This window comes from Ovis aries, chromosome 2 (genome assembly GCF_016772045.2).
Source record: "Ovis aries strain OAR_USU_Benz2616 breed Rambouillet chromosome 2, ARS-UI_Ramb_v3.0, whole genome shotgun sequence".
Lineage (NCBI taxonomy): Eukaryota > Metazoa > Chordata > Mammalia > Artiodactyla > Bovidae > Ovis > Ovis aries.
This window is the reverse complement of record NC_056055.1, coordinates 102063424-102078659: the sequence shown is the minus strand read 5'-3', so window position 1 is coordinate 102078659 and position 15236 is coordinate 102063424. Positions and strand designations below refer to the sequence as shown.

At 49.1% G+C, this 15236-nt stretch overlaps 1 protein-coding gene across 1 annotated transcript in view; it reads right to left on the bottom strand.

Moving 5' to 3' along the window:
- Positions 1–15236, bottom strand: part of SCARA3 (scavenger receptor class A member 3) — a 34939-nt gene that overhangs the window by 5170 nt on the left and 14533 nt on the right. The window contains exons 2-5 of the mRNA XM_027964600.2: positions 14090–14188; positions 12455–12574; positions 7395–7493; positions 5144–6187 (exon numbers count right to left, since the gene is read on the bottom strand). Of these exons, the coding sequence (XP_027820401.1) occupies positions 5144–6187; positions 7395–7493; positions 12455–12574; positions 14090–14188 (1362 nt within the window). The remainder of the gene's footprint in view (positions 1–5143; positions 6188–7394; positions 7494–12454; positions 12575–14089; positions 14189–15236) is intronic.

Here is a 15236-nt window from a genome sequence, read left to right as displayed (position 1 = left end):
AGGGCCTGTGTTATAGGCATTGGTCTCTCCCCAACGTGTCTGGTACCTGTGTGCCCACTTTGGCCCCTGCTCATCCTAACTTCTCTGAGATCCATTTTCTCGGGGAAGGGAAGGGCGAGGGAAACTGAGTCTCTTCTATGTCCCTGGCATCATACACTGAGATCATCACCCCATTTTACAGATGAGAAACTGAGGTGCAGAGAGTGACAACTTGCAAACCATCACCAACCAGGGAGGGTGGAGACAGGATGCAAACCCAGGCCCAGGAGGCTTGGGGCCTGTTCCCCAGACCCCCTCCCATAGCCAGGACCTCCCACTCTGTTGCTGCCCAGAGGAGGGGGCCCACTGAGCCAGGAAGGGGTCACCTTAAGGACTGTCTCCCTCGGGTGAGCCAAGCCTCCGCCTGTCCCTCCAGGGCCAGCCATGAGTCATGCGGTCAGAGAGGGAGAGCTGGCGCGGAGGAAGTCAACAAGCAGGGTTCAGCAGTTAGCATGGCGGGGAGGGATGCAGAAACGGGCTGACCAGCGGCTCTCTGCAACGGGCCCCTCACCCAGCCTGTAATAAGATCTGGGTGTCTCAGGGATGAAGGGTGGGGAGCGCCTAAGAGCTGCTCTGAGCAGCGGGGGCACATTTAGGACAAAAGAGAAAATGGGAGCAGCAGTGGCTGAGATGCAGAGACGGGAGAGGAACTGGGCATCCTGGAGACTCGAGGAGGGGCCCATAATTACTCAGGAAGCCCTGGGCTGTAATTAGGCCATCCCAGCACATTAGGGCAGAGCCACACTGACTGCATGTCTGGGACAAGTAGGTGGTCTGCTCGGGATCTGCACTGGGAGTGGGGAGGGGCTGGGGGGCTGGGCAGATTCAAAGCACTGCCCACCCACGGGTAGGGGGGTGCATGGGCGGGGAGAGGGGCACAGCCCATCCCCCAGTCCCAAAAAGGTGGAAGGAGACAGAAACAGAAGGGGGGCCTCTCGGGAGATTGGCCTGGTGCCATGGAAAGCACAGTTCCCATATTAACAAACTGGGTGACTGGGTACATCATTTGGTCCTCATTGGACTGATTTCTGTCTGCAGGCTCCCCTTTGTTCAATGAGAATATCAGCCTGGGTCAGGGACACTCATGTTACCTGAGGAGCATTGAAAAAATGCTAGTGGGTTTCAACGTCAGCTTATGATGGAGTAATTTGTACCAACTAAACCTCCCACTGAGAACAATTAGAACCATTAGGCACAATGCCAAGACATCCTTCTGAAAGTTTTGGAGAGAGATCAAACGCCAGAATCCCCAGGAAAGGGGAACTTGTTGAAGGAAGCCTGACTTTCTTTGCCTCTTTTCCTCTCAAGCCATTTGTTGACTAGTAAGTGGTTTGGGCAGAGAGGCTGAGAAGGGTTTCTAGCATTTTCACTGGGGCTGGGGCTCAGGGCTGCCAAGGCCCAGGGCTGGGATTCAGGAGGAAAGGAAACTGTGTGGGCATTTGTGGTAAGGGCCAAAGGATGGAAACATTGAGCAGAGACTTAGGCTTCATCCCTTCAGTCCTCTGGGGCTGGGGAGATGATAACTAGAGGTCAAGGCCCATAGGTGATAAGCCCTATAAACACTCCTCAAGGATGGTGCCCGGGAAGTAAGAATGTACCAGAAATAGGCCAGGCGTTATGGTAAGCTCTCTTGCAGGCACCAGCAGAAGATGGCATCATTCTCCTTTTCACTGACTGCCCTTGTTGCTCGATAACAAGTAAACCTGCTAATCCTCCAAGCAGGCATTTTCCTCCCTACCCAGGGGGCTCAGTGGTAAAGAATCTGCCTGCCAATGCAAGAGACAAGGGTTTGATCCCTGATTTGGGAAGATCCCCTGGAGGAGGAAAGGGAGGAAATACAGAATAAAGGGGAAACATTCTATGAGAGGCACAAACATATGGAGGTACCAAAGGCTTTCTGGTTGGCAAACGGAGACTCAGAATTCATCACAGAGCTAGAGCCGGAAGAGATCTCGGAGAACAACTGGTCTCATCCACTGATTTACATATGAAACAAAACAAAACAAACAAAAAAAACCCAAAACCAGAGGCCCGGAAAGATTAAGTGAGTCTGCCCAAAGACCCATAGCAAATTAGAATCCAGGCTCTTTTCCCGGACAGTCTGTGAGTCCCAGCCCTTCCGTCAGCACTTGGCCAGGGCTGTTCCTCTTCCTTTATTCTAGATAGCAGCTTGGCTCCGAACAGCCAAGCCCCAGCGTGACAGCCTGTCAGCACCTGTCTATGCTGCTACTGCTAAGTCGCTTCAGTCGTGTCTGACTCTGCGTGACCCCAGAGGCGGCAGTCCACCAGGCTCCCCCGTCCCTGGGATTCTCCAGGCAAGAACACTGGAGTGGGTTGCCGTTTCCTTCTCCAATGCATGAAAGTAAAAAAGTGAAAGTGAAGTCACTCAGTCGTGTCTGACTCTTCGCGACCCCATGGACTGCAGCCCACCAGGCTCCTCCGCCCAATGGGATTTTCCAGGCAAGAGTACTGGAGTGGGGTGCCACCTTCCTGTAGGAAGTGATGGACATTTTGTCCCTGAAATTTTCTTTCAGATGTGAGAGACTTTATATGTGGTGATTTAACAACCAAGAAGAATGTTAGCCAAAAGATAGCCATTTAAATAAATATACAGAGGTTGAACTGAGAGTCAAATGTGGCTCAAAGTGATGTTGCACCTTGGTCTCCAGGTGAGATAAAGTCCTTTGATGAGAACTCTGCCATCATTAGGACAGGAGCAAATATAAATTTTCATGACTACTGTTGGGTTATACTTGGAATTAGGGTCTCAAATGGTTCGCTTCTGATACTTTCGGTACCATTTCCTTCTTTTCCAGTCTGTCCCACACATGACACCTAAGCAGGACCTCAGTGAAATGCATTTTTTGGTATCTGCAAGTTCACACTCTCAGTGTCTCCTGGCTGATCACTAGACATTTGCGCCTCAGAGCCATGATGGGTCAGGATCTTAATCACAGTGTGACCTTGAACTATCCCTTAACTTTTCCTCGTCTCAGGTCACCTTTCTGTAAAATAAAGACACGATGCCTGCGACACGTGTCTTGTCCACAAAGGTTGTGAGGCTAGTGGGGAAGGGTGGAGGGGAGGGCTGGTTAGGGAGTTTGGGATGGACATGTACACACTGCTATATTTAAAATGAATAACTGACAAAGACCTACTGTGTAACAGGGAACACTGCTCAACATCCTGTAATAAACCTTCACTGGAAAATAATTTTAAAAGGAATATATACAAGTACATATATGACTGAATCACTTTGCTGTATACCTGAAACTAACACAACATTGCCAACTATACTCCAATTAAAAAAAAAAAGATTGTGAGGCCAAAGGAATAGGCTTTGTCGTGAGGAAAGCTTTACGTTTCAGTTGTTCTTAGATTGAATGTAACCAAAGAAAACAAGATTACTAGAGGATGAATCATGAGAACTATCTGCTAACACCTTCACTGGAACACTGCATCCTAGAGGTCATACAGATACATAGTTTAAATGAAACACTGTGAGACTGTCTCAGTTACTAAGTGAATACTCAGTACCTGGTTTTGTTGCAAAACATATGACACCAGGCAAACAAGATCTTACCTCGCCCCCAGCCCCTGCAACACCACCAATCTAGAGTAAAGAAAATACTGGCAAAAATGCTCACTGATGTAAAGTTGAAGGCAACACAGATTGGAAACTAAATGGTTAAAGAGAACCAGAGAATCAGAGAGCTTGACTCCAGTCTGAGCTCCATGGAGACAACAATGCTGTCTGGGAGAGTGGGTGCTTCCCTCCTGTCTCCTGGAGCTCCCTGAATGATCCCTGCCCACCTGCCAAAGTGGGGCTTTGGGCTTCCAGAGTGACTGGGCTTTGGAAGTGACTGGGCTTCCCAGATGGCTCAGTGGTGAAGAATCTACCTTCCAGTGAAGGAGATGCACGTTCAGTCACCGGTCCAGGAAGATCCCCTTGAGAAGGAAATGGCAACCCACTCCAGTATTCTTGCCTGGAGAATCCCATGGACAGAGGAGCCTCGAGGGCTACAATCCACGGGGTTGCAAAGAGTCAGACATGACTTATCGACTGAACGACAACAACAAAGGAGACGGGCATGGGCGCCAAGGTGATGAGGGCTGCACTTGTGATAGTTCATTTTAGGTGTCATGCTTCCTGGGCCATGGGATACCCGGATATTTAGCCAAACATTATTCTGGGTGTGTGCACAGGGTGTTGGTGGATGAAATTAACATTTAAATCAGTACCGAGTAAAGCAGATTGTCCTCCCCAATGTGGGTGGGCCTCACTGAATCAGCTGAAGCCTGAATAGAACCAAAGGCCAACCCTCCCCTGAGTAACAGAGCATTTCCTGCCCGACAAACCTTCAATGGACACACTATCTCTTCCTGGTTCTATAGCAGCTTTCAGCCTTTGCACCTGAACCAGGACATCAGCTGCACAGATTTTGGGTTTGCCAGTCTCCACAGTCTCATGAGCTAATTCCTTTTAGTTTCTCTCTCTCTTTCATATCTCTCTGGAGAACTCTGCCTAAATGCAAGGGTGAGATGGGAGGAGCAGAGGGCATCAGAGGGGCAGGCCTCTGAGAGGCGGATGGTGGAGAGCACCAGTGAGGGGTAAGGAAGGGGAAAAACAGGAGAAGACAGAGTTTCCAAAAGATGAGCTCTGCCTATCTCTCTCTGTAGACTCATACATAGATCCACGTATAAAAATCCAAATTTGTATGTCAGGCAAGTGAGGAGCCGTGTGTGTGAGCTCAGTTGCTCAACTGTGTCTGACTCGTTGGGACCCCATGGACTGTAACCCGCCAGGCTCCTCTGTCCAAGGGATTTTCCAGGCAAGAATACTGGAGCAGGTCGCCATTTCCTTCTCCAGGGGATCTTCCTGGACCAGGGATGTAACCCACGTCTCCTGCATTGGCAGGAGGATTCTTCATCACTGCCATACACTCTTCCAAAAGAGGTTGACAAGGACGCGAAAGCTGCCAGTTGCCCCAGGCATTTGCTGCAGGGCTGTATCAGCCCACCAGGATACCGGGCCCCAGACTGGGTCCTTCTGTGTTCCCCTCTGGGAGCTCCCGGGCAGCGCCCCCTCCACCCCGCCTCTCACCTCGCAGGATGGTGACGTTCCGCAGGATCTCCCCGTGCCGCGTGTCCACGGCCCTCATCTCCTCCACGATCATAGACAGGTTGCGGACGTTGAGGTCCAGGCGGGCGCTGAGCAGGCCGAAGCGCTCCCGGAGCAGGTCGGTGGCGGCCAGCATGAGGGAGACGGTCTTGTTCAGGTAGTAGAGCTCCTCAGCCTGGGTGTGGAAGCCCAGGGTGCAGGAGAGCCGGACGTCGTCCAGGTACTTGAGCATGCTGTACACGTGGCTGTCTGTGGCGTTGATGTTGGTAAAGATGGTGCCAATCTCGATCTCGTGGGAGGCCATGCGTCCCTCCAGCGTCTCGAACCTCTCCACCGTGCGGTTCTGGGCGTAGCGCGTGTGGTACTGCAGGTCATGCATGTTCTCCTCGTGGTCATCCAGGAAGGATGAGATATTATCCAGCTGCAGCTGCAAGCCCATGACCTGCAGCACCAGGTCATGCAGGCTCTCGGAATTCTGGCTGATGCGCTGGGACGAGGCCCCCAGGGTGGCCTGCAGGCTCCTCACCGCGTCTCCAGTCTTGGCCGAGGTGGTGCGCAGGCTGCCGAAGAGCCGCGTGTAGTTCTGCCAGTCGGTGACCATCTTCTGGAGGGTCAGGGTCTCCTCTTCCGTCTTCCGCCGGATCCCATGGATCCACTCGGAGGTCTGCCCCACCGTGAAGTTGATCTGGTGTACTGCCGCCTTGACGTCGTAGCACTCCTGGGTGAGATCCTTCAGAGACAGGTCCAAGCCAGCAGTGGTGGCCTGCCAGCCTCTCACCTGGGCCAAGAAGAGCCCCAGAGATTGGTTGATCTGGTGGACGGAGAAAGAGCAACTGCCCATCTCCTGGGAGATTTGACCACTGGTGGTGGAGAGCAGGTCATGGGTCTGGGAGGTCTGGTGTAGCTGGACCTCCTGAGCTAGAAGCATCTTCTGAATTCCCTCCAGCTCCGCCTGCAGTTTTCTGATCTCTTGCCCCAGTAGCCCAGCCTCGTGGCAGAAAGAGCAGTTGTTCGGGGCTTTCAGATCTTCAGGAGAAAGGGGCAACATTTTGAGTTGCTGAAGGCTCACAGGGCAAAGGTTGCTTCTTTCAATTTAATATTTCAGAGCATCATGAATTGGCATGTGGCTGTCCTATCCCTCTCTCTTCCCTAAGACCTGCTATGAAATCCTTTTTGGAAAAACCTCGCTATCCTTTGTGCCATCGTGTTTCTACCCCAAGTCTTTATTCTTGCGGGAAAGGTAGGCTTTAGGACATCTCCTCACCAAAGTCTCGAGAAAATATATCCTTGTAACTTTTCTAAGGTTGCCAAGAACCTCCCGTTTTTTTTTTTTAATTTTATTTTTTTTAATTTTTAAATTTCTCCCCATATTTTAATATTTGGTTTTGAAAAAAATTTTTTTAAATAAATATTTGTTTTTATTTGAACCTCTCACAAGCTTGTGGAGAAAAGGGTGCAGGAACGTTTTTCCCCTGAGACTTCTGAGAAATGAAGCTCAGAGAAGTGACTTGCCAAATATGACTCAGCGAATTAGTGGCAGACTAAAACTTTCTCTTTTCACCTAGCAGCCTCCCTCTAAACCCTTATATTATGGCTCTTTCTGTCTCATTCTCAGAACAAGATTGTCTTATGAAAGCAAGAGATAAAGAGATTGTAAACCATACAGACTTTAAGGCAGTGATGAGGAAAGGGCCGACTTGTCAAGAATATTAGAAAAGCCTTAAAAATATTGGACTGGCCAAAAATTTCGTTCCTGTCAATGACCTTTTTGGCCAACCCAATAACTTCAGATACATGAGGGCAAGTGGCCTGTCTTCAGCTTTCTTCTCTACCTGAAATCGGCTATATTATATAGCCGATTGTGTTAGTTGGGTACTTAGGCCAACTTTGTTGGACTTAACAAACAAACCAGACTTACGAACATGCTCTTGAAATGGAGCTCATTTGTATGTAGGGGACTTAGTGTATATCTAGAGGCTCTGGGCAGATCTGTGCACATACAGAGCTCTCAGTCCCACTCTTGGGCATATCCCAGGGTAGCAGCCCTTGTTGGGTGGGTTCTCCATCTGGACAGGGAGGCAGGGAGCCATGACTGTTCTTCCCTTGTGCCTAGAAGCTTGGTGAAGGCTGCCCTGTTCCAGGGCACGGTGGCCTGGGGGTATTCCCAGTCCCACTCCAAGTAATGTTGGCCCTCCTTCCTGGTTATTAGCATGCCTGAACCCTGGACACTTACCCAACCCTTGGAGATTTTTCTGCATAGACACGAGTTTCTTGTCATACATGGCCTGGGCCAGGGAGAGGTCTTCTGAGAGAGAGTCCACTTTCCTGAAGACTTCAGGGGAAACAGGGATGAGAAAAAGGGCTTAGCTCAGAGAAACAGCAGTCGTTTGTTGAGAAGGCGTTTTTATCAGCCCCTTGTTAGCCAAAACCATCCACTCTTCTTCTAAGGGGCTTCCCAATGGCTGTAAGGGAAGACGTTTCAATGGCCAGAGTCTATCACACTTCTCTCAAAAACATATCTGTGTATCTATCTACATATATCCAGAAGTCCCCTACATGTGAACCTTCAGGTTTCAAACTGTCAAAGATGCGAGCATGCGTTTGCACGCCCAATCACGAAAGCTAGTTCACGTGTCTGGTGTACACTGTCACACACGTGCATCCTCTGCAAGTGGGTGTGCTTTTGTGTAGCTTACCGTAGAGTGCTGTATAGAGCAGGATAGTATAACATCTTTATTTCAAACCCAGGATGTCTGCAAGCAAGAGGGTAGATAGAATTGAATCCAGCAAGGAGCAAGAGAGCCTGTGCCGTCAGTGTCAGGCGTGAGTGAACTCGCAGCTTGCCTTCTGCCTCCTGTTGTTAATGACCCTCCAGCTCTACCATCTCCCACCTCCTCTCCCTCCTCCAGTCAGTAACTCTTCTTGACTGTTGACTCGATGCCAGCCCCTGTATGCAGCTTTTGTACTGGACTACTGTACTTTTCAAGTTACTGTAGTGTAAGGTTAAAAATGTTGTATTTATTTTTTGTGTTTGGTTGTTTTTTATGTACTATTTGTGTGAAAAGTATTATCAACCTATGACAATACTATATTATATAGCCGATTGTGTTAGTTGGGTACTTAGACCAACTTTGTTGGACTTAACAAACAAACCAGACTTACGAACATGCTCTTGAAATGGAACTCATTTGTATGTAGGGGACTTAGTGTTTATCTGTGTCTATAGAGATATAGATATCTCTTTACATATCTCCCTTAAGTGTACATATACATATGGGGGCATATATGTATGCATTAGAATATATAATACATAAATCATGCATGAAGTGAGGTGAAGTGAAGTAGCTCAGTCGTGTCCGACTCTTTGCAACCCCATGGACTGGAGCTTACCAGGCTCCTCCCTCCGTGGGATTCTCCAAGCAAGAGTACTGGAGTGCATATACATATATAATTTCCATCCACTCAGATTTTAGAACTATAACCCGACCATAGGCTAGAATAGAGACAAATAAGAAAGAAATATAAAAAGAAAATAAAAATTATTCCTAATCCTACCGCCAAGATACAGCTGCCATCAACATTTTTGTGTATCTCTTAAACCTTATTTATCTCAGCCATTTTATAGCTACACTGTTGTTGTTTAGTTGCTAAGCTGTTTCTGACTCTTTGCAACCCCACGGACTGCAGCATGCCAGGCTCCTCTGTCCATGGGATTTCCCAGGCAAGAATGGGAGTGGGTTGCCGTTTCCTTCCCTAAGGAATCTTCCTGACCTAGAGACCGAGCTTGTGTCTCCTGTATTGGCAGGCTGGTCTTCTACCACTGAGCCACCAGGCAAGCCCCTATAGCTACACAGATACATGGTTTTTTAGAAGACAAGAGTATAAAATTGGGATGTTCTGCACATCTCATCTATTTTATTTTGCTTATTGGTATCGTGTCATGGACATTTTCTTATTGAGCCTTGCTGCTGCTAAGTCGCTTCAGCCATGTCTGACTCTGTGCAACCCCACAGACGGCAGCCCACTAGGCTCCTCTGTCTCTGGGATTCTCCAGGCAAGAACACTGGAGTGGGTTGCCATTTCCTTCTCCAATGCATGAAAGTGAAAAGTGAAGTCGCTCAGTCGTGCCTGACTCTTAGCGACCCCATGGACTGCAGCCTACCAGGCTCCTCCGTCCATGGGATTTTCCAGGCAAGAGTGCTGGAGTGGGGTGCTTAAGTCACTTTAAAATCATTACTTTAGTGTCTGTTTCATATTCTATATAAACAATTCAGCAATTACATAAAACTTCCCTTCTGTTGGGAACACTGCAATGGCAGAGTTTGGTTTCGACCAAGTCAATACATGGTCTGAATTTACTTCCTAGCCCTTGACCAAAAAAGGCTGCCAACTGTACTGTAGACTATAAACCCCAAGAACAAGGCCAGCACCATCCTAAGGAGTGGGGACACCCAGGCTGGAGGTGAAAATAAAAAGGAAAATCTTAAGTTCTTCTTTGATTTCTCAGACACACTGCTCACCCCCAGTTCTTCTAATCCTCAGCCCATTCACCCTGGATCTTGGAGGAAATCATTTCACTCCCCATTCTGCCCTCCCGTATGTGGAGTGGAGCCAGCCTCCCATTTCGGAGCCTTGTTCAGAGGACTCATGACCATCATGTATGGGAGAGCGCCTGGCATCCAGTGGGTATCCAGTGGGCTCTTAGTAACTGTCCATCCCTTCTGAAGGGCTCTTGTGCCCATATAGGCTCTTCTCTATGTGCTACTGGCGTTGTCTTAATGGTCCCATGGGTTCTGGGAGCTGAGGTTCTCTGAGGGCCGACCAGGAACTGCTAAGGGTTCAATGGCCAGGTTGCTGCCTCTAAATGGCAGGGCTACAGCTCCTCACCCTCCTCTGACCAGAGATTTCAGCCACTTTCTGGGTGGCCAGACTCTGTGATGTGATTTAGCAGAGAGAGAGGTGGAGCTGAGTGGGGATGAGGGGCTTGGGAAGTTCTTTTCTTTAAAAAAATTTTTAGTTTTTAAATATTTATTTATTTAGTTGGCTGTGCTGAGTCTTTGTTGCAGCATGCAAGATCTTTAGTTGTGGCCCTCTCTTAGCTGAAATGATGTGGGATCTAGTTCCCTGACCAGGGATTGAACCCGGGCCCCCTGCATTGGGATTGCAGAGTCTTAGTTAGTGGATCACTAAGTAAATCCTGTAAACATGTTAATATGTTATTTATTATTTATCAATAACATCTTATTATACAATTTTAAAGTTATTATTAATGTTATAATTAATAATATAACAAGCTAATAGTTAACAATAATAGTTAATAGGTAATAATATTAAGTTAACAATTAAAGTTATAATAAATAAATAAATAATAATGTATGATATTAATATCTTATTATGCAGTTATAATAATTTAATAAAAACTAACAGGGAGCGTGAACTTTTAATAAATTGTTAATAACTATTATAATTATTTTAATAACTATTATTGCTATATAACTATTATAATAGTTATTATAATATTTTAATGATTAATTAGTGGTTTCCCAATCTTCCCACTTCATTGGGATCGCCTTGGGGCTTTCCTATATGATTAAAGCCTGGGTCTTACTCAGAGACTATGATTTCATTCACGTGGCGAGGAGGGCTCCAGCACATGCATTTTTAAATGCTCTCAGAAGAATTCTAACCTGCAGACAAGACTGAGAACCACTGCTTTTGAGGGTGAAATGCAATGGACTCATCTCAGTGTTCTCAATACCTGACACATAGGAGGTGCTGGTTTGTGCTGAATTTCATTAACACCTTCAGGATTATTGGAAGATGATTCCAACAAGGATTTGTTTGTTCAAATCATTAACATGCTGGCCTCTTGCCTTCAAGCCGGGAAAGCCACTTACTGCATATCTCTAAGAGGGGTAAGGACGAAGCACCCCATCCTAGCGGTCATACGAGTGCAGGGTTGGCATCCACAGGGGCCATCCTCCGTGTCTCCCTTGCCTCACCCGAGGCCCAGCCCAGTTGTCTCTAGTGTCTAGTCTATTGGAGCAAGCAAACCTACTGGCTTCCCTTTGTACAGAAGAGTTTTAAAGAATGAAGCTAGGAATGGAATGGGAAGCTTTCAAATTTGTTTTTACTTTTAAACATAAATGGTTAGCATCCAGAAGGCAGTTGTTGTTTAATTGCTAAGTCGTGTCTGACTCTTTGTGACCTCATGGACTGCAGTCTGCCAGGCTTCTCTGTCTGTGGGATTTCCCAGGCAAGAATACTGAAGTAGGTTGCCATTTCCTCCTCCTTCAGGGGATCCTCCTGACCCAGGGATCGAACTGTCAACTCCTGCATTGGCAGGTGGGTTCTATACTGCTGAGCTGCCAGGGAAGCCCACAGAAGGCAGAGGTTACTTGAATCTGGCAGCACGCAGACTGTCATAAAAACTGTTGAGTGTATGAGAACCACCAAGCTTCAGATTCCTGGGCCCCACTGGCAGGACTCTGATTTACTAGGTCTGGGTGAGACTAGGAATTTGTGCTTTAACAGATCCTGGGGGTGACCCTGATGCAGACAGGCATCCAACCTCACTTTGAGAAACATAAGGACCACGGAAATGGCTTAGAAGTCATCTGATCTGGTAACCTTAAGCCTGGAAGTACACCAGAATCATCTGAAGAGCTTAAATACTGAATTAATTCCATCATGCAGGGTGGGGGCCGGGCATCATATATTTTACAGCTCCCAGATGATTCTAACATGGAGCTGAAACTGTGAACTGCTGAAACGGAGTCCTATCCTGTCATTTGCGAGTGTGCATGCTCAGATGCTCAGCTGTATCTGACTCTTTGTGACTTCATGGACTGAAGTTCATCAGGCTCCTCTGTCCCTGGGATTTCCCAGGCAAGAATACTGGAGTGGGTTGCCATTCCCTTCTCCAGGGGAATCTTCCTGACCCAGGGATCAAAACTATATCTCCTGCGTCTCCTGCATTAGCAGGAGAACACTTAAACAAATGAGCCACTTGGGAAGTCCTTCTTGTCATCTACCAGTAGGAAAACAGAGGTCCTGAGAGGGACCAAGGCCACACAGCTCATTAATGACCAGAAATTAGGAGCCAGTCTTCACAGCTTGAGGCAGGCATTCAGAGCCCCTAGCCAGGAAGATGCTGCTGTGGGTCCTCAGCTGCAGAGATCTGTGCTTGTCTTTTGGGGTTCTGGTGCCCAACAGGCCCCTGATGAGAAACTCCCCCACAGCCCAGGGTAGAGAGCCCTGGACTAGCCAATGCTGCTGGCAGTGTGCACTCACCCAGAGAGGCCAGCACGGCCACGGCCACCAGGAGCAGGGCCAGGAAGAGGTAAAGAATCCTCACGGACGTGTGCAAAGACAGGTTCTTCTGGCAGCGGCTGCAGTGGGGTCCCGGCTGGCCTGTGGGGGGTGGGGAGGGGTGGCGACAAAAAAAGCCCAGTGGTGGAGGCTGCGACTGAAAGGGTCAGTTTTCCTGTTCTGGCCTGTCTCAGCACATTTTGAACCATCCTCGGAAAGGAGGCTGTCGCTGGTCTCCATCTCCACCCACTTCACTGCGTTTTCTCGAGGTCCTGGAGCTTTTAGGAATGGGCATGCGTGCTAAGTTGCTTCAGTCGTGTCTGACTCCGAGCAGCCCCAGGGACTGTAGCCCACCAGGGTCCTCTGTCCATTGGATTCTCCAGGCAAGATTACTAGAGTGGGTTGCTGTGCCCTCCAACGGGATCTTCCCGACCCAGGGATTAAACCTGCGTTTCTTATGTCTCCTGCATTGGTAGGTGGGTTCTTTACCACTAGCACCACCTGGGAAGCCCACAGCTTTTAGGAATAGGTAAGGCCATAGTCAGGACCTTGGAAGAACACTGGCATCACGTTATCATTTTGTCTCATGGCATTGTCATTCAGCCCACAGGGTAGGGAATCACCCGTGCCCAAAACATCAGCCTTAGTTGTGATCCGTACTACAGGGCAGCCAGCCTTGTCTCACCAGTGGGTGACCCACTCCTCCCAGTTTGCCTAGGATGTTCCTGGATTTTAGCACTGAAAGTCTCTTGTTAAGGGAACTCCTAGGAATCGGGCAAACCAGGATGGCTCGCCAAGACTGTCTCAGTTTTAAAAACTCTAAATCACACCTCCTGGGAAACCCCTCAGTTCCAGACCAACCAGAAGGTCGGTCACTAGTCCCCAAACTTTGGGGGGTCACTTGAAGTTCTCCTGGAATCCAGACGGATGGTTCCAGTGTGTCAGTTGGTCCCTTGTACAGAAGCAGGAGGGAAGCCAGTGTTCCTGGAGACCCTGGGAGGTGGTCACTGCCCAGTGAGAAAGCTGTGATATTCCCAGTTGTGCAGTTTCTAAGATGGATCCAACTCCAGCTGTGCATTATGAGTAACAAGAATGTTTAAAAACCCTGATGCCCATCCATGCTCCAAACCAAGAGATCAGAATTTCTGAGGGTCGGTCTCAGACATCCCCGGGTGATGACAATGCACAGCCAAGGCTGAGAATCTATACTGAAACCTGCCAAGAAGCCCTAGGCCAAATAACAGTTCACAGGGCATTGGTTTCTCTTGCCAAGCTGGGTCCCATGAGCTTGAGAAGGACAGACCACTTGAGCGGCATGATAAAGGGGACACTTGTGGAAGGTGGGTCCTGGGGGAGATGGCAGAGGTCCCCGGTAGGTCTCAGGAGTAGCCCTGAAGACAGATGTCACATATGACAAACTTTGACTTCATCTGTACTGCATGACCCAGGCCTGTGCAACTCCACCCTTTAAGCCTCCAGGCAGCAGTGCGGAAGGAATAGCCTGGATGGTGGTGCCATGTGGATAGGCAAGTCTCTCTCCTCAGCCTGGGGCTGAGGGCAGGGGCGGGGTGGTTCTCAGCCCAGAGAGGGGATCAGAGGGGCGCTCTGGAGCCTTACCCTCCTGTGTGCATGGGAAGGATGGCATGTCCTCGTCGTCAGCAGCCAGCTCCTCTTCTGTGACACACAGCGCATCTCCGTCACCAGCGGCTGACCTCACTGAGACGAAGCCAGCACCGTCAGACCCCAGGCTGGGGCCCTGCCGCACCCACCCCTCTCCAGATGCCCCGTTCATTTATAGTCCCGAGCCCCTGTGCTCACCCTCACCTCTGGGTCCAAGTCAGCCCACCTGAGCTCCAGGTGACCTGATGGTAATCAGAGCAAAGGGGGATGGAGGGCAGGATAGAATGGCTAAGGGACCAGGACATCCCAACATCCGGGAGGGGAGAGTTCATGATCTCTGGCAAACTTGTAAAAATACACAGGCCAGCCCAGCTGCCCACTCTATCTACACCTTGCTAAGATCCCTGGCATGAAATAAGAAGAAATGTTGGTGTTTAGTCACTAAGTCGTATCTGATTCTTTGCGACCCCGTGGACTGCAGCCCCCCAGGTTCTTCTGTCCATGGGATTTCCCAGGCAAGAATACTGGAGTGGGTTGCCATTTCCTTCTCCAGGGTATCTTTTCAACGCAGGGATCGAATCCACGTCTCCTGCATCGGCAGGTGGATTCTTTACCACTGAACCACCAGGGAAGCCCAAGGAGAAATACAGCTTGCGTGATGTGGCTCAGCACACTTTCATCCCTGGCACGTGGTACCCAAAGCAGGATTCTGCTTCTGCAGGGACAAGGATGAATCTGGCTCCAGTACAGTCCCCATCAAGACTCTGCGTCCAGCCCAGCTGAGGGGTGGGAGGCACTGCAGAGAGGAGGAGGGGGCGGTGTGAGGATACAGGATGGGCATAGCCTGTGCCTCACACGCTGCCTCAGGCAGGACCTGCCGAGGGTGGACGGCACTGAGGCAGGGACAGGTGTCATGTCGGAAGGCTGATCTAGCGCTTGTTCCCTGGGAACTCGTGCTCCCTAAATAAGACCTTCATTCAGAAGATTATTCCCCTTCCCCTAGACACTGCATACCCCTTTCTCCTTACCAGATCTGGTCTCTTTATGAATGACTGGAAGAAAGATGCCCAAAATAGGCAGCATGAACACAGACATCCCAGTGAATGTTTGAGAAATGAGGCGGTCTGCACTGAGCTGACCTGGG